This window comes from Drosophila sechellia, chromosome 2L (assembly GCF_004382195.2).
Source record: "Drosophila sechellia strain sech25 chromosome 2L, ASM438219v1, whole genome shotgun sequence".
Lineage (NCBI taxonomy): Eukaryota > Metazoa > Arthropoda > Insecta > Diptera > Drosophilidae > Drosophila > Drosophila sechellia.
In genome coordinates, this window is record NC_045949.1 from 2416979 (window position 1) to 2435486 (window position 18508).

Consider the following 18508-nt stretch of genomic DNA (forward strand, 5'->3'; position numbering starts at 1 on the left):
GGAAATTTATAGCCTATAACCAAAATATATAGAATACTTCTAATAATTTTCATAAATTTTCCAGATAAGTTTGGCTCTCGGGGTTTTTGAGCATTGCCGCCTGTTTGTAAATCAAAGCGCTATAGCGAGCGATAAGTGAAAAATATGACGATCGAAGCTACTCTAATAACCGAAAAATCCAGGGGGTGGGGTGGGGGTTGAAGTTTGGGTTTGGTATGGGGCTATATTGAATTTCTATTCGTAGACACAAAACGATAAAGCTGGTCCCAAAAGATCGTGTGTCAGTGCAAAAGGTGCAATGTCCGCCTGCGATTGCAACACTTGCCGATGAGCAAGTGAGAGGGGTTGGCCGTGCGAGCGAGAGGGGAGAGCTTGCGGAGGAGAGCCACCATTTTTTAGTTGCACCTTTCACCCCGAAGGGCCATCCGTGGTCGTAAAACTTTGGCCAGGCGCTCTCCGGTCTGGTGTGGTCTGGTCTGTTCGGACTGCTCCGCTCTCTTTTTCCCTCAAATGGGCCAAAAGGAGGCGACGTCGCTGCCGCGGTCGCAGCGCTGCTGCTGCCGCAGCTACCGCCGCTGCAGACGTCGCTTACCTGCCGAAGAAGAAGAGCAGCGTTTAGTCGCGCAGCGCACGTCGTCCAACGCACACACGCTCAGAGACACACCGACACGCACACAGATACAGATACGTTGAGTCGCCGCCGCCGCGAAAGATACCAGATACTATCTGCCAGATACGAAGAGTTGGGCCCTATAGTCGTCCCGCTTGCACCCATGGCCGCCTGAGTGTGAGTGCAAGAGCGGATTGGATTGAGTGGAATACGATCGCGATTCCATTCCGGTCCACATCCGAACCCACATCCGAATCCTATCCGAAGCCACCTAACCCTTGCCGACCAGCGCTTAACCCACGTCTTCGTCTTTGTCTCGTTTCAGAGTTGCAAGCGACCATGCGCGCATGGCTTCTACTCCTCGCAGTGCTGGCGACTTTTCAAACGATTGTTCGAGTTGCTAGCACCGAGGATATATCCCAGAGATTCATCGCCGCCATAGCGCCCGTTGCCGCTCAGATTCCGCTAGCATCAGCATCAGGATCAGGACCAGGACGATCTGGATCTAGATCGGGAGGAGCCTCGACCAGCACAGCATTAGCAAAAGCATTTAATCCATTCAGCGAGCCCGCCTCGTTCAGTGATAGTGATAAAAGCCATCGGAGTAAAACAAACAAAAAACCTAGCAAAAGTGTCGCGAACCGACAGTTCAACGAAGTGCATAAACCAAGAACAGACCAATTAGAAAATTCCAAAAATAAGTCTAAACAATTAGTTAATAAACCCAACCACAACAACCACAACAAAATGGCTGTCAAGGAGCAGAGGAGCCACCACAAGAAGAGCCACCACCATCGCAGCCACCAGCCAAAGCAGGCCAGTGCATCCACAGAATCTCATCAATCCTCATCGATTGAATCAATCTTCGTGGAGGAGCCGACGCTGGTGCTCGACCGCGAGGTGGCCTCCATCAACGTGCCCGCCAACGCCAAGGCCATCATCGCCGAGCAGGGCCCGTCCACCTACAGCAAGGAGGCGCTCATCAAGGACAAGCTCAAGCCAGACCCCTCCACTCTAGTCGAGATCGAGAAGAGCCTGCTCTCGCTGTTCAACATGAAGCGGCCGCCCAAGATCGACCGCTCCAAGATCATCATCCCCGAGCCGATGAAGAAGCTCTACGCCGAGATCATGGGCCACGAGCTCGACTCGGTCAACATCCCCAAGCCGGGACTGCTGACCAAGTCGGCCAACACAGTGCGAAGTTTTACACACAAAGGTGAGTCTTCTTTTCAAATATTTAAAATTTCAGAACTAGAAAACCGGAAGCGGATATAGAAAAAAATTGCATTCTAAAGGTACTACTTTTATATATATTCCCAAAGTATGATTATTTTTGGATTATTAGGCAAGTTAAACTAAACTAAAATAGACAAAATGTTGGTAGGGGCAACTTTCGAATACATTTACATTTCATCCAACCTTTTCAAATATATATTTGCTTTTTATAAGAAGAATAATTTCTATATTTATTGATTTCAATGTGGTTTCTAGATCGCTTGGTATATCTTAGGTTTGCCTAAAATAAAAACTAACGAATTTTATAGGAATATATATATGCAAAAAATCAGACAAACTTGCCCCTTTTATTAGGACATATAACTAATCCAATCCATTTTCAATTACTTCCTATACCTGCATTTTCCACCTGCCATCCGCCTAGGATTTAGTGCATCGCGAAAGGCTTCGATCTATATTACCCGTAATTTATATTCCGACTCATCGCAGTGCGTACTTTCCGCTACCAAAATGCGAATGAAGAGCCAGTCGGATTTTCCCTGAAATTTCTGTTTCATCTAAGCGATTTGCATACCTGCCGATACCTAGATCCTCCTGTCCCCGATCCACCGATCCACCCCTCATATCATTCACGCAAGCGCTGTGAAATCACGCGGAAATTCCACGGCTTTCCAAAATGAACAGCTAAAAGGACACGAGAGTCCTGCTCTTCCGCGACGACAGCTCTGCTGTGACCTTGAAATTTTTCCTAGGAATTACACCAGGACCGTTTAGCGCATGCGCTAAATGGCTTTTATATTGTATTTGTAGGAATAACAATTATTATTAAAGCGTATTTCGCATTATTTTCCGCAGGATTATAGGGTCGTACAATAAAGCAGTTAGGCGCAGGTAACCAAGCCGCACAAACCAAGTGTCTAAAGCCAAGTGTCTAAGCCGACTGGCGAGTCGAGTTTGTCTTGGTAACGGTTCAGTTCTGGCCACGTCTTTAGGCTGTGGCATCTGTGCCGTTGTTGGTTTCTGGTTTTCGGACTCGGAGCCTAACCCTCCGGTTGATTCCCGCTTCCCAAAAGAATTTACGACTCGCTCGGCTCTTTGTGCAAGGTACTTGAAAACGGCAGCGGCGGCGTCGATTCAAATTAAGATTTTTCGGCAAGCGTGCAGCGTTTGCACCTTGCCGCACAAATACATATACTTACCTATATGTGTATATAGACAGATCCGAAAAGGTAGTCCGATGTGGGCCAGGGTCTTTAGCACAGGCGCCAGTCGTAAAAAGGCGGCTGGACAACTGGAACGTGCGATTTTCGACCTACCTTTGTCGTCCCCGATTTCCCTGCACTTTCCACGCTCTAGAGTAGTGGGTGTATTTTAGCAGGGGGTACTTACTGGTCCAGGAAACCAGGTAGATAGCCTGGGCTGGCGGAAGGTGTGTCTAATCATCTGGCCGGAGATCCGAGCCCGCGTTATATCCCCACAGATAGAGGCTCATGCACTTGATCCTCCGGATTGTCCGGTTTTATTCGCTGATTCCGATTTCAGGTGGATAAAGCAGACAGCTGGAAGTAGTTGTTTCTTAGAATCGCCTGTAAAAAGATGGGTTGTACCTTGGGTAGCCCATTTTTAAAATTAAGTATCTAAATTCCTATGATTTCTTTGCCCCAAACTCACCCGCCATATCCTTCTTTTCCGTTTCCTTGCAGATAGTAAAATCGACGATCGATTTCCGCACCACCACCGGTTTCGGCTGCACTTCGACGTGAAGAGCATTCCCGCCGACGAGAAACTGAAGGCGGCGGAACTGCAGCTGACCCGGGACGCACTCAGTCCACAGGTGGTGGCCAGCAGATCGTCGGCGAATCGGACGCGCTACCAGGTGCTTGTCTACGACATCACGCGCGTTGGGGTGCGTGGCCAGCGGGAGCCGAGCTATCTGCTGCTGGACACCAAGACGGTCCGGCTGAACAGCACGGACACGGTGAGCCTCGATGTCCAGCCGGCCGTGGATCGGTGGCTGGCGAGTCCGCAGCGCAACTACGGACTGCTGGTGGAGGTGCGGACGGTCCGCTCCCTGAAGCCGGCCCCACACCACCACGTACGCCTGCGCCGCAGCGCGGACGAGGCGCACGAGCGGTGGCAGCACAAGCAGCCGCTGCTGTTCACCTACACGGACGACGGGCGGCACAAGGTGCGCTCCATCCGGGACGTGTCCGGCGGAGAGGGCGGCGGCAAGGGCGGCCGGAACAAGCGGCAGCCGAGACGGCCGACGCGGCGCAAGAACCACGACGACACCTGCCGGCGGCACTCGCTGTACGTGGACTTCTCGGACGTGGGCTGGGACGACTGGATTGTGGCGCCTCTGGGCTACGATGCGTACTACTGCCACGGGAAGTGCCCCTTCCCGCTGGCCGACCACTTCAACTCGACCAACCACGCCGTGGTGCAGACCCTGGTCAACAACATGAATCCCGGCAAGGTGCCGAAGGCGTGCTGCGTGCCCACGCAACTGGACAGCGTGGCCATGCTCTATCTCAACGACCAAAGTACGGTGGTGCTGAAGAACTACCAGGAGATGACCGTGGTGGGCTGTGGCTGTCGATAGATTCGCACCACCATCGCACCAAACCACGCCATCCACTTAACCGAGTGGAAGCGATGGGAAATCGGGAGCGAGAGAGCATCAAATGCTGTTTGGTTCCAAGCCGTCAATGCTTTAAACACAACGCAAACAAAATGGACTGAATATTTGAATTTTAAGTGTAAATCGTTAGACTTTAGCCGTATCGAGTAACGAGCAACAGGCGGCAGCCACGCCCACATCCACGTCCCCACCAAAACCGCCCGCCTTGGAGCCTCTGTCGGTTTCCCCAGCCAGGCTGGCGAAAAATCCCAGATCAGAGTGCAGATTTGAGAGCGCAGAGTCCACTGTATATAGCCGCCATGCCACGCCCCCAACACAGATAGTCCCCGCCCATCCGCCAGATACTTCAGATATTAGATACTTTCGTATCTGTGTGCGCTGCTGCTGCTGAAGGAGAAGTTAAGGGAGCAAAAGAGGAGTATGCTTAGGAGTAAGAGCGACCAATTGAACAAATTGTATAGAAATGCTAATATATATTAAACAACCCTATCGATGCGAACTGGTATCTTTGTATGTACATGTATGTGGAAAGGAGACCTATTCTACTAGCCGTTTTTGTTAATAATTTTATAAAGCAATAGCAAACCACTTGTAAATTAACTAGCGAGAGCATAACCGAATAATGACTTGAAATTACTTAGGAACTATCATCCTAAACACATAGTTGTAGAAAGACCAGAAAAACAAACAGATATTGCATATGTAACTCTCTTGTATATGTACTAAACACCTATATACTTTATATGCGGTACACACTCACTCACCCATAAGCAAACACACAACCACACCCACACATATCGACGAAAGGGTATTCAAGCTTCGTTGCGCATTCAACTAAACGTAACTGTATAAACAAACGTATGCCCTATAAATATATGAATAACTATCTACATCGTTATGCGTTCTAAGCTAAGCTCGAATAAATCCGTAAACGTTAATTAATCTAGAATCGTAAGACCTAACGCGTAAGCTCAGCATGTTGGATAAATTAATAGAAACGAGAGAAAAGAGAAAAACCCACAAAAAGAAAACCCGATGAATGGAAAATATCGATTCGTGCCTGATGTTGCAGCGTACGTCTCGTATATGCAGTTTGTCATATAAACATTATTATTTTATTTATTTAAAACAACCCGTATTTTTGAGGACGACGATGATGATGATGATGATGCAGGAGCGAGGATGAAGAGAAAGATGAAAAATATAAAAGAAAACAATTTATTAAAAAAAAATATATACAAATGTCTTTATTTACTACGGATTACAGGTGAGGGATGCAAAAAAGTAAAAAATTGTTATCCTTCGAGCCGGATTTGAACCAGCGACCTATGGATGCCTGCGGGATTCGATCACCTGGAAAACTTCTACAGTCCACCGCTCTACCAACTGAGCTATCGAAGGTGATAGCAGCTCAGGTGTCAATTTAAAATTTCGCCAGCTTATCAAAATTAGTTCAAGTACTCGGCAAAAAGCGGATTCAAGTGAAATAATGGCAAAAAGCTTATCGCAGCATTAAAATGCAGCAACAACACCGTTACTGGTATACCCCAATATACGTGTTGATAAGAGAGGGAAGCAAGTGGCAAAGCGCTTCTTTTTGTTGATTAAAAACTGAATAAAAAGCAAGGCATTTATTTGCCAACGAGATCGGTGGAAAACCAGCTGTGAAACCAGAGCTCAACGGGTAATTTGTTAATTAAATGAGCCACTTCGAAACGGGCGATAACAATCTGCATGATGCATACCATATCAACTTTCCTAGAACTGTCTAAAACGTAACAAATTGCTGGCAAATGAAGTGATAGGAATCTGGAATAACTATTCCAACAGCTGAATGAACTTTGATGCTGATAAGGGTGGGCAATAAATATTAATTATGCTACATTTCAGGTCAAAAACAAATTGTGCTGTGTGTAGATTGTCTAGATCAATGTCAAGTGAATGAAATTGCACCACCGCTATAATTTCTCTCTTTTCAATTGGCACTTTCGTTAAAGATTCCTTATATATATGTACAGTAAATTCAGCTTAATTTAATCTGTATGTATAGTAAAATAAAGGTGTAGTTTCAGCGTATTTCGAGACTCGCAGCTTAGCAAATACTGATTAGAGTGGGGATTGCCTGCATTTAACCTCAGTCTATTAATAGCTCGGCCGATTAAATTCCATTACAAAACTTAATGAAATGAAAATCAAGAGCTAGGTGCAATTCCGCCGCAAGAAGGTTGCATGAGTCATTCGGGGATGTTGTCTGGGCTTATCGGAAGAGTAAATTAATTTACCCATTCCAAGGGGCGCAGTGAATTTTCGGGCTCAATTAAATGACTCATCAGGCGGCCGAAAACGAGCATTCTCAGCATCGACTTGCCACACACACACACAGTCGATAGAAGATAAAGTCCACTCAGGGTGTCCAACGCCTTGCCAAAATAGTCCTTGGATTTCTGAGGAACTTGGCAATTTTTCGTAGGCCATGCCAGAGATCTGTTGGAGCGATAGGACAACGCCCACATATTGAGATTGGGACTGCAGTTGGGAAAATTCATTCAATCATAGCGGGAAATTGATACCAAGATCAAGAGCCCTCACCGACCATTTCAGATCGAAAACGGCTGATAAGCAAAAATGGGTAGAAATTCTAAAAGGTAGATAGTCATTCTTAAAAATTATGAACATTTGTTGTAACATACCTGAGCAAATTACGAATAACTAACCCAGCGACTGACCCCTCGCCACGGGAATCATTTTTCCTTATCTAACAAGACGTTTTGAGCAATCGATCCACTCGCACACACACTCACACTCCCAGCCCCGAAACCTTACTCAATGGATCACACACAAGTCGCCGCTCATGGCGCTTAGCCGTCCCGCTTTGCCGCTTTCCCCTTCCCGCTCACCTGACCCTCATCTTCATCGCCGTGGCCTCACCTGCCCCTCATCCCAGCAGTCCTGCATCTGTGTGTTTTCCTCGGTAATTATCCGTAAGCTGTCAGTTTTTTCGCTCCGCTTCCTCTGATGCACTTCTTGGCCAACCTTTTTTGACCATCGTGAGTGAGCGTTAGAGATGGCACAAGGATCGTTCAGATTTCAGATTTCAAATCGTTCAGATTTCATGGATTGGTTTACGTATGGTTAATAATGAAACATATTAGCAATCTTTTTTCTTCATAATTTTTAGAACTTGGTAATGAGAGTTTTTAAGTCTGTTTAATTTGAAAAATGAAGTAAAGTAAAGAAAGTGATATAATACTCTCGTACACCTTTACGGAATTTATGGTTCCTGCACGCTGTCATCCATAAATGATACTCTTATATAGATAAGCCGATATTGGTCGGATGCCCGTTTTTGGTTCTCGATTTTTATGACTTGCCGCATTTTTGGCATCCTAATTGGTTTGTTAAGTATTTCCCAGGTCTTGCCTTTCGGGCCGTCAAAAATTGCCCTCTGTGTTATCGGAAACACACTTTGTCCGAGTGCTGCTGCTAAGATACTACATGGTTATGTGTCCTAGGCCCCCGGGCGAGCTCGAATTCCCTGGACCTCGGGCCACTCGCCTGATAAGACGGATCGTGTCTTCTGCGCGCCTGTGGCATGATTCACTTGGTGCGGTTCCCGAATCTTCGGGCCACAGGCGATGCTTCTAGAGTAAACTTGGTTCCCCGGGGAGATGACTCACGGCCGGCGTTTACTAGGTGGCCACGTTAATTGTCGCCCCCGATGCGCACTGTCTGTGTTTACACCCTCCTTTCATCTGGCCGAAAGAAAAAACAAGAAATCCGAAAACAATCGGCTTTGCATTCGATATTCACTGCTGGCTCTGCATAAAGCGAGGCTCATTTCCCCGCAAATCACCTCCACGCCGTCGAAATACCGCCACTTAAATTTGTCTCAGCTGATAAGTTGTCTTTCACTCGGGTTGTTTATGAACTCGTTTTGCAGCGAGCCATATATATACCTTCGATAGCTCAGTTGGTAGAGCGGTGGACTGTAGATTGGGATTACGAATGTAGACATCCATAGGTCGCTGGTTCAAATCCGGCTCGAAGGATCGGAATATTTTTTTTTTCATACGCCTGAAAGGTATTGCGAAAAGTTTGCAATAAATTGCAATTCTAAAAATGCATTTTTGAGGAGTCATGTTAAAGGAAAGAGCACAATATTCACTGTATAGTAAACTCTACACTTCTTTTGCTGATAAAGGAAAAACAATCAATTTTAAGCCATAATCTATATAGGCCGATACATCAAGCATTCATTCTTCTAAAAAGACAGTCTCAAAAGGGCAGAATTGTATCGAAAAGAGCACTCTGATAAATCTCAGCCAGATCATAATGGAGAAAACAAATTGTAACAAAAATTACAGACCTCTATTTGCATTTGTCCTTTCACAAAGGACCATCGAGCCACAAAGCCCAGGCCCAAGAGCCAGAATAATAACAACTGGCAGCCAAAACGGCAACAAAGACCAGCATCATCATCAGCATAAAAGTCGAGACTTTTGACTCACAATCGCTGAATCGAATGGCTGCCGACGTCCTGCCGCTTTGGCTGCCGTTTTCTCCAGATTCTCCTCCGCCCAAAAACAGATGCTATCAATACATCATTTGCCTTTGTGCGGCTGTCACAAATTCATTCACCTGTTCTCGGGCCACGACTTCATCATCAGAAGCCGGAGCAGCCGGGCATCCAGACAATTATACTGCGTTGATCTCCAATTAGGCTGTCGAAACTCCATTTACACGGCCAACGGGCATCCCATAAAACATCAAGACTGGGTCTTTCATATACGGATATGTATGGATGTGTGTTTGTAGGGGGAAACGTAAGGGCATAAAGGCCACAGATTCGGCTCTCGTTAAGTTGCAAGTCATCATCGCATCTCCTCCAGCGGCAGCATAATCATGCGCATCCTCATCCTCATCGGCGAGTTAAGTAAATACAAATATGAATGAATATGAATTGCTCACTGGCTCCTTGTGAAGATCTGGATCTGCATCTGGATCTTGGCAGATCATCATCCGGCATTGTCTCAGCCGTCATTCCCCATTCCACTCCTCCAATCCAATTCCAAGTGGAGTGTTCGGACGTAAAGCTCAAGAGTGTTTGCCCTTTCAGCGATCTCGATCTCGATCTCTTGGCCATATAACAGTTGCACTTTTGCCTCGCTGAAGTTCGAAATTCGTGTAATTTCTTAATGGCTCCCCTATACCCCCATACCGACATTAGTAGTTATATATGAGTGCGGCTGGATTCCTGGACTCTGAAGCCATATATATATAGGTCTGGTGTTCTCGACCTTAATTAGTTCAACACTCGTTAGATATTCCACAAGCCACAGGCATTCGCGAGTGCACATTTGCATGCCGATGATTGTGATTATGACGATGGCATGCCGTCGAAGAACTTAATACTCGCCTTGGAGAACAGATTTTCCCTCATTACTGAAATTCCAATTGATCAAAAGGAACCTATGTTGGCAGTATCCAGTTCCATGCAATACCCTGTTTCGAACTTTAAATATTACCCAAATTAGTAATTATCTTTTATTTATTTTTTCCGCTGTTTAGCAACTCCTTAAGCTTTAATTACTCATTACATACATTTTCGTGTTAGTTACTAGAATGAACAATGTTCTTGGTCAGCCTGCTGTTAATACTTAATACCGTGCATACAGCAGAAGTCTTGGATCTATAATAACCACACATACTTGGGTGTTAAAATGGGGCGCCACAGCCATGGAAAGCCAGTGTGGTTTGTGGCGCGTCGCTTTGTCTGCAGCTTCGACTGCTGCTGCAAAAAATAAGAAAATAAAATAAAGCAAAACAAAGGCTGAGAATGCTTTCCAGCTTTCCCCGGCAGACGGCCAAGAAGAAGAGGAACGTACTCGCCGGGAGCAAGAAATCTTATTAAAGCGTAACTAAATGCCACGGATTAATGTCTAACAGGCGGTGGCAAGCAACAGGTGCTGCGCATAAATGCCAGTTTAGTAGCCGGTCTGACAGCAGGACACTCTGGGTGGAAGTGGACGTGGACCTGGACGTGGACTTGGACCCCACATGTGGATGCCGATGGGGCATTAGCATATAAGCCTTGGCCAGCTAATGAAGGCCACTGCAACGGCGGCAAGTTTGCTGCCTAAGTCTTTCGCTAGAAGCTGGCTGCAAGTTCGCTGCCTAAGTCTTTCGTTTGAGGCTGGCGGAAACGAATGTTTTGATGATCGCAGAAAACGAGGCAGTAACAATTGCATAGTTGAGTGTAACCAAAACAAAAACAAAACAATTAATCAGCAGAAACGGCAAAATGGCAATGACTTTGCTTGTGAAACGAATATATTTGTATTTAATATCCAATTAGCATATCCGAACGTGTGCCCTGCTATTCAAATGAGGCGCGAAGTTAATTGAATGTGAATTCATTGCTGCATGTTCGAGCCTTGTGAACTCAGCTGGAGTTTGTGTCTTCTAGATTTGTTTGTTAGGCGACTTAATAACTCTCGGCACTCGCTGTGACATTTATAGGATTGTTTCACCAGCCCTAATGACTCAACCGAACTGGACCATAAAGTATTATTTTTATTTCCTGCTCCCACAGTGCCTACCGTCATTAGAAGCAAATTAAATTTTCCTTTTGAGTAATCCATAAATTAGTATTTAATTGTTCTTTATTTGCAAAAAAACGGTTGGCACACAACAAAGAGACATGCAGTAGAACTATTTGTATGCAAATCATTTTTATTTCATAATTAATCTGTAAATTTTATTGCTGGCATATTGATATATAAATATTATTTAAAATTTGTTATTTGTAACTATGGTATATGAGAATTAAATTATATAGAAAGCTTTTCAAGCTCATTGAAGATGAAGATAAGTTTGTAAGCTGTACATATATTAGTAGGAAAGTCTTGTTAAGTATTTTAGCATGAAATATGATATAGGTTTTATCAATAATATTTCCAGATACTTAAGATTGTTTGATAGTTTCATCATCCTCCATTTCAAACCCATTTTCACTCTAATTCTGTATACATCATCATAAGTTCTCCCTTCAAGCTCTCCGTCACTAATTGCATTAAATAAACAAAATAGTTGCTTATATGCGTAATTATGAATCGCATCAGCCAGAGCAATTTCCACAGCTACCTAAACCCCCTACCCTCCCCACCCCACCCCTTCCAATCGTTTCAAGCAATTAATAAACTAAAGACTGCATTTGAATTTTCAATTTGACACAAGCTCCCCGCGTCCGGCCGCTGAGTGTTAGTTTGATTTATCATTTGCTAATTGAAAAATTATACTGTTTTGTATTTGTCAGGCAGTTAGTTAAAATGTTGTCATGTGGGGGTGACTGGGGGGAGGGGACTGACAGTGCCAATTTATTGAATGATTGGACTGGGAATCAAGCGCGCACGTTGTAAATGATACGGCCGAGGAATTTTTCCTAGGAATTTTGATTGAGTTGAATAAGCAATCGAATGGCTGGATTTTCGTATTTAATATGTAAACGAATTGTGTAAGTGCCGCACTAAAAATAGCCACTGGCATAGCAGACTTACCGACTGACTCGTCAAATTCCTGGCCTGCAATTCCGGGCAATCGAAAGACTTAGGCAATGAACTTGTAGCCTCCCGAGCAGAACTCATTGTTTTCGGCCGGAGAAGAAGTGAGGTGACTGCACGGGGGGGAAATCGAAAATTTATAAGCTACCCGGCGAATTAATGCACATAAATAAACAAAATGTGACGTTGAGCGAAAGACAAGCACTTGAAGTATTTTAATTGTCTAAATGCCAGCGCTGATGATCAGCTCCCATCGCCGACTACAAAACCGAACCGAAACCGAAAGCCACCAAGCAATTGCTCGGCTCTTTAAAAGCACACCTTGCAACAAAAGAGGGGCCCATTAAATAAATATATCAAAGGTTCTTAAATTCTTAATTCTTTTCTTAATTCTAAGAAAAGAATTTAAAGGTAACAACTTAAAATTACATATTCTAGAAAGTTTAAAGCTAAGAGAAGCATATCCGCTCTGAAGATTATTAGTTTATTTTTTTAAGAAAAGTAACTTTGTGTCAAGTGTAGTCGAAAATCGCCACTCAGTGCCGACTTGGGACATTTTGGGAGATGCGTGGCGGCCAGGAACCTCTTGCCCGCTTGCGCCTACGACAATTTATGTGTTGGCTCGAAATTTCTCACAGAAAACAAAGGAAATTCCAGTTGGGCCTGCGGAATGTGCCTCTCGCTTGCGCAGTAAGTGTCCCGCTCGCACCGCCATGCGATTGGGCCGCCGCCGCTGACATTTTGCATTTCGTGCAACGCATTCCTTGGGGCGCTGCTGGGCGCATGCGTACCACACACCAAGGACCATGGACCTGGAGCATGGACCCTGCATCCAGCATCCAGCATCAGCATCCACCATCCAACATTGACACTGATGAGTCCGGCGGACCAGCAACATCGAATGTCGTTGCCAGAGGCTACTTTCAGGTCTGGGGATCTGAATCTGAATCTGAGACGAGGACCAAGAGCCGGGCCAGCATCATCTGGCCGCCAAGGTGGTCACCCCAAATGCAACACGCAACAACAACTGCGGCGTGATTGTTATGGCCGTGTTGCTCGGCCCAGCTCCCTTGTTGCCCCAGCCCCAGCTCCAGTTCACAGTTGCATTGTAAATTCGTAAAACAATAAAGAAATAAATTACTTTGGGCCCCAAGTCCAAGCTCAAGAACTCTTGTCCAGGCCGGGGGAACCACAGATACAGACTCACCGACTCTACAGCTCACCAGCTCACAGGCTCACAAAGAACACGACAAAGCGTTGAAATCGTCGTGGCTTTTGTCCGAACAGGAACAGAGCAAACAAACATACAGATACAGCAATACAGCAATACAGAGTGCAGAGTACAGAATGCGGCGGGAAAATGGCCGTTCCCTCAAATCGCCAGCCAGTGTGGCCCCGCAGTTGTTTTGTTGGTTGGCCAGGTTCTGTTGGCCAGGCTCGGTGCATCCATCTCAGCCCATTCCACTCCACTCCCACAACTCCAAAGCAAACATAATGTCTGACATGAACTTTGCGCGCTGCTGAAATTGCGATTTTAATGCAATTCGTGAGCCAGCCAATCGTTCAAGTCCAAGTACAATTGGACCACCCCGGTGCAAGTTGCATTTGGACTCGGTATTGGGAATGGCAAAAGGATGGGGATGGGCAGGTCAAGTTCTTGGCCAGGCGAAAGAAGCCGGCAACACCCGCACCGAGCGGGCCAAATGATGATGAGGCCAGCACACGAATATGTGCCGTCTATTGGCGGAGGGAGATCGAACAAAATATGGATTAGCATTTTCACCAGACTTTAAAATATTTAAATTTAAATATAAATAATATAAATTAAATTCTCAATTGTCTCTTGTACATAACTAAGGTTCTGTATGTCAGCGTATAAGATAGGAATATTATTCTGATACAAGGAGTACAGGAACTGCCCTCGTTTTTATGATCTTCCGCCCCGAGGGCATGAAGAAACACAAAAGCATTTGGCGTTGCCAACATGTCTGCCATGACAAAAGCTCCACGCTCCCCAGTGTTCAGTGCCGAGTCTCCAATCCGGGGCGAGATCTGGGACGGGGTCTGAAAACCGAAATCTGGAAACTGCGACGGAGCTGCTGAGTGTCATGAAATGCCAAAATGTCTAGCTGCGAACGCTACACACGAGCGATCCAGCATCAGCACAATGATTTCAATAATCAACGGCGAGCATGTTGTCTCTGGTTTGCGATGTTGATTTTCGGCTTTTGATTTTGTGTTTTTGCCCCGAGGGCCTAATCTAGATATACACACACGGAAAAGACCGAAGAAAATCATCGACAATCAACCGAAAAAAGTGCTTCAAAAATTGGAATAAAGGCAAGTCGAGGTTTCCCCCTTTGTTGTTTCTCATCGTTTTTTTTTTCTTGAAATGGGGCCCCGAGTGCCACGCCCCCCGCCAAAGCGATCAAGCGAACAACTGTTCAATACATTTTGCGTCTTTAATGGAATTCTTATCGTGCAGCAAATTATTGTTATTAATTATTTTCAATTCAATGGAGCAGGTACGATCGCTTCGAACCGATCCGAGCAGCCACATCAATTGCTCAAGGGTTGGGAGCGACACGCTGTCTGTGAATTGTGACTGCGAGTCCCAGGCAAAATACAAAACTGGAGAAAAAAATATGGAAAAAATGAAAAATTTCATTAAAAATTTATTAGTGGCCCGGCTGTGTTTGCGCTCGTGTGGAATTGAGTGGATTCAAGTGGAGTGGCCAGGCACACCTTGTGGTGCAAATTAGAAATCGCGCTGATTGCGGATTAGCCTCCAGTTAAATGATGTTTGACTGATGTGGATGGGGATGCCGTTGGAGCTGGGACTGGAATCGGAATCGGACTCGGACTCGGGCTTGGATTGAGATTCAGATTCGAGGTGGGTCTCAATCGACAGCGCCCTGAACTCCGACTCATATTTCAGCGGCATTTACGGTTTAATAAATTGTATAATTGACCGGACAGCAGCTGCTAAATGCGAGGGTGCTGCCAGTGTTTTAAAGCCTTCAATTACATTTGGAATATCAGTGGGCTTTTGCCGATTGTGCAATTAAAATAAATGTATTTCTTTTTTCAGTAAAAGTTCGTTTGGTATATTTTCGAAGGCTTTTTTCAGCTATAACAAACAAAGCTTATGGCTTCATGAGCCACTGTTCGCAATGCATACATTCTGCCCCGTCTTGAGATGGAAATGAAAACAATGTTCACTATTCATTGCCTTCAACGCTGGCGGCATTGTAGCCTTTGGAGGTATCTCTTCTTTCTTGCGCCCCATGGAGCGCCAAAAAGTAGCCAAGCGTGTGTCGATCCGCGATCTCTGGGCTTACAAATTAGAAAAACCAACAGCGGCAGTCAGCAATCGACAATCGGCAGCTTTTGCAGGACAGGATAGGGAGGATGATGAGGCTCTCATTTATCATGTTCAGTATTCAATGCGTTTTGCGTGCTCAGCAAACAACAAATAAAAATGCCTGTTTGCTGGCCTTATGACAGGCAGAAATTCCATAAATGTGTTATACGACCGCCACAGCAGCAGCGAATTCAACATTATTTTAATGATTTGTAATGGTTGTCAGAATTTTGGAGGCTGTGCTACATGGGACTGCTTGCGTTGTTGAACTTTAAACGATCACATTGATGGGAATTCCTCTTTTCGTTAAGGCCCATACGGCGAATATGCCTGCCAGCAATGATTACCAGAGAAATCAATTGGCAAATATCTTAGCTAGCTAAAGTAAATGTCTGGCAATAAAAATTTAAATTTATTTAAATTTTACTCATCTCGCTTAAAAGTTAGCTATTTTCTTTTTTGGATTGCAGGCCATTATATAAATTAGTGCCCAATTTCTTTCCTTCTAAACAAATATCTTTGAATTTAGCCTTAAAAAAGATGTATTCATCCAAAATAAAGTCATTAATTTTTCTAACCGCTTCAGCGGTCGAACCGATTACCAACTTCCTTTTCAGCACCCACTCAATTAATTTGTTGCTATTTCTGACGGCCGGTCAGAAGCTCTGTGTGGTCCCAGTCATATCCCAACCGCAAATTACTAATCAGCCCAATCCGCAAACACACACGAAGATTCGGAAATTTATGCGGCTGATTAGCGCTTCCCAAACATTTTTAGCAGCCAAGCAAATTAGCCCCACTTAAGAGCGTTCAGAAATTATTCCGTCAAAATGAGGAGACTTCCCAAAAAGCGAAACTGGCCAACACCCGAAGTGTCTATGCGGACACCTCAGCAACATCCTATGCCCAGCTCCGATCCGATCCGATCCGCAGTCGAGTTGAAGTTGAAACAAAGATATAAAAATAAAAACAAAAATCATATAAAAAATCGTTAATAAATTTCACAGACAGAGGTTCGGGACTGGATCTGGATCTGGAGATATTATGTGGATGGGGATCAGTTCGGTTCGGATCGGATCGGGATGGCAGCTGCAGCCGATCGTGGAATGGGTAGAGCTACCCTTTTATGCGGCCAGCTTTGGGCCCCGAGCCAGATAATCTAAAGTAAAACCCGTGGAGAATAAATAAAAAAGAAATTACTTAATTTCTTAATAATGTTGATGCGATGCTGTGTTGTTGCCAATGGCTTGTTTCGACAACTTTTTTATAATCCTTTTAGGGGCTCTCCCAGGCGGCAGCTGCACTGTGAGAAATGAAGCCTGTGCTGGCCGCTGTTTAGGGCTTTTTGTTTTACATTCTGTTGAAATGAAATCTTTATTTCCTTTCGTGACTATAATTAATAATTTTTGGTACCTTCTGGGCGAGGAGCAGCGGTGCAGCCTCTGACCAGCGATCACACCACACACGCAGATCATCATTATCTCCATGGCGATGATGATCGAGTCGAGGTCTCTGTCGTTCTGCCTTTGTGGCCAGATAAAATTGTTTTATGTCTGAAAATTGTTGGTTTGCCACAGCCCTTGATTTTGTTCCTGGCTTTAATGTTTCCCTGGTGGCCAGCATGTCTCCTGCGGTTTCGCTTTGTGTGTCTTCTCCAGCTTTTTGGGTGTTTCCCTCGCCATATGTGTATTTGTACGGAGTTTGTAGTAAATCATTTGCTAATTAGCAGGCAGGATAGCAGGCTGAGGGCGAGTGGGCAGGCAGCGCTAATTTGAAGGCTAATTTCTAAGGGAATATGTTAGCTAGTAAGCTGGACATAAATTCTTACCAGTGAATGCGATATACTTTAATAGTTTTTTGTATTTCTTATATCGGTCTATACTCGTATTACATTTCCAAAAATGTTTGAGCAACACGAGTCATATAGTATGATTGTTCGTTGGATGAGGTTATCTAAGAATATTTATGTTAATTTACTAGTGATGGAAATTAATTGATCGATTAATTATTGTATTCCAGCATTCAACCAAATTCATCCCAAAATTTATACTCGTTCAAATTTGCTGGGGAATTCCCAAATGCAAAAGCACCTCTGGCAAGTTTTTTGCTTAAGTCTTTTGTTTGGACCACCACTAAGCTTCACTTTCAACGGCATTCCTTTCGATTTGTGACTGCTCAGCCGAGAATTAATGTCTTGCGATAGCAAATTTAATTTATTGCGATAATTTTTCATTTTAATTTTTGTCAACAGCCAGAAGGGGAACAGCTAAGAAGGTAAAAAGAGAACTCGCAAGCTGAAATTTGAGAGGGGACTACCTGATGGCCTGCACGTTGGAGTAGACTGCGATAAGCGGTACTAATAATGGCTAATAAGCCCATTATAAGGGTATAAATTGTTTTGTTACCAATCTCAATAAATTTCGCACAGAATTGTGTGTTTCTCCTTAGTTTATGTTAATGGAGGCTCAGCTACAAAATGCAATGTCTCTGTTTCGCCCTTTGTCTTTCGTCGACGCCATTCACTTTATTTGCAGCTCGATTTTTATTATTTGCATATCATTGCCAGCAGATTTTTAATAAATTTCGTGTTTGCTTCTTCTCCTCGGCTTTTCCACTTGCTTGTAGCATTTATCTCGGCATCCGTCCGCTGTCCAAATGTCCCCGACTTGCCAACATTTTGTCGGCACTTTTGGTCTTTGTTCTGCGCTGCGGCGGCTGCTGCATTTCAGGCTCCTTTTTTCTTATTTTGTATTTAATCGATTGTTCATTGTTTTGTTTGTTGTTGCTGCTGTTGGGGGTCTTAATGTGGCAGCCGCATTTATTATTTCGACATTCTTAACGAACTTCGAATTTATGAGTTAATACAAAAATAAGCATAGCGATTCGATTCTTGGCCAGGTCTCAATTTGTAGCCGGTCTCTCCGCGGTGCTCATCTCCAGCTGGTGAAATTTTGCTTCATAAATTACTCACTTATCGCCAATTTGCACTTAATTTTTCCTTCTCCGCCTGCAGTTAATTAAGCCGCTTCAGCCGCATTGCGTATACGCAGCGTGTGCCGGCTCGGCAAACCGAATGCAAAGGCGTTTCGCTACGCTTT

At 44.6% G+C, this 18508-nt stretch overlaps 1 protein-coding gene and 2 non-coding genes across 6 annotated transcripts in view; 2 read left to right on the plus strand and 1 right to left on the minus strand.

The window, feature by feature from the left end:
* Positions 1 to 5160, plus strand: part of LOC6613103 (protein decapentaplegic) — a 30675-nt gene extending 25515 nt beyond the window's left edge. For 3 of the 4 annotated variants that reach the window (XM_032721050.1, XM_032721059.1, XM_032721055.1), the window contains exons 2-3: positions 936 to 1826; positions 3550 to 5160. In XM_032721050.1, coding sequence (XP_032576941.1) covers positions 936 to 1826; positions 3550 to 4448 — 1790 coding nt within the window. In that variant the 3' untranslated portion in view covers positions 4449 to 5160. Of the gene's footprint in view, positions 1 to 560; positions 788 to 935; positions 1827 to 3549 lie in introns of those variants that run through there. The other variant, XM_032721066.1, reaches the window with a different exon arrangement.
* A 625-nt stretch (positions 5161 to 5785) lies between these two features.
* Trnay-gua lies at positions 5786 to 5888 on the minus strand. The gene is made up of 2 exons: positions 5852 to 5888; positions 5786 to 5821 (listed from the first exon to the last, which is right to left on the minus strand). It is a non-coding gene; the product is annotated as a tRNA-Tyr (tRNA).
* Positions 5889 to 8442: 2554 nt separating this feature from the next.
* Positions 8443 to 8536, plus strand: Trnay-gua. The gene is made up of 2 exons: positions 8443 to 8479; positions 8501 to 8536. It is a non-coding gene; the product is annotated as a tRNA-Tyr (tRNA).
* Positions 8537 to 18508: the final 9972 nt, after the last annotated feature.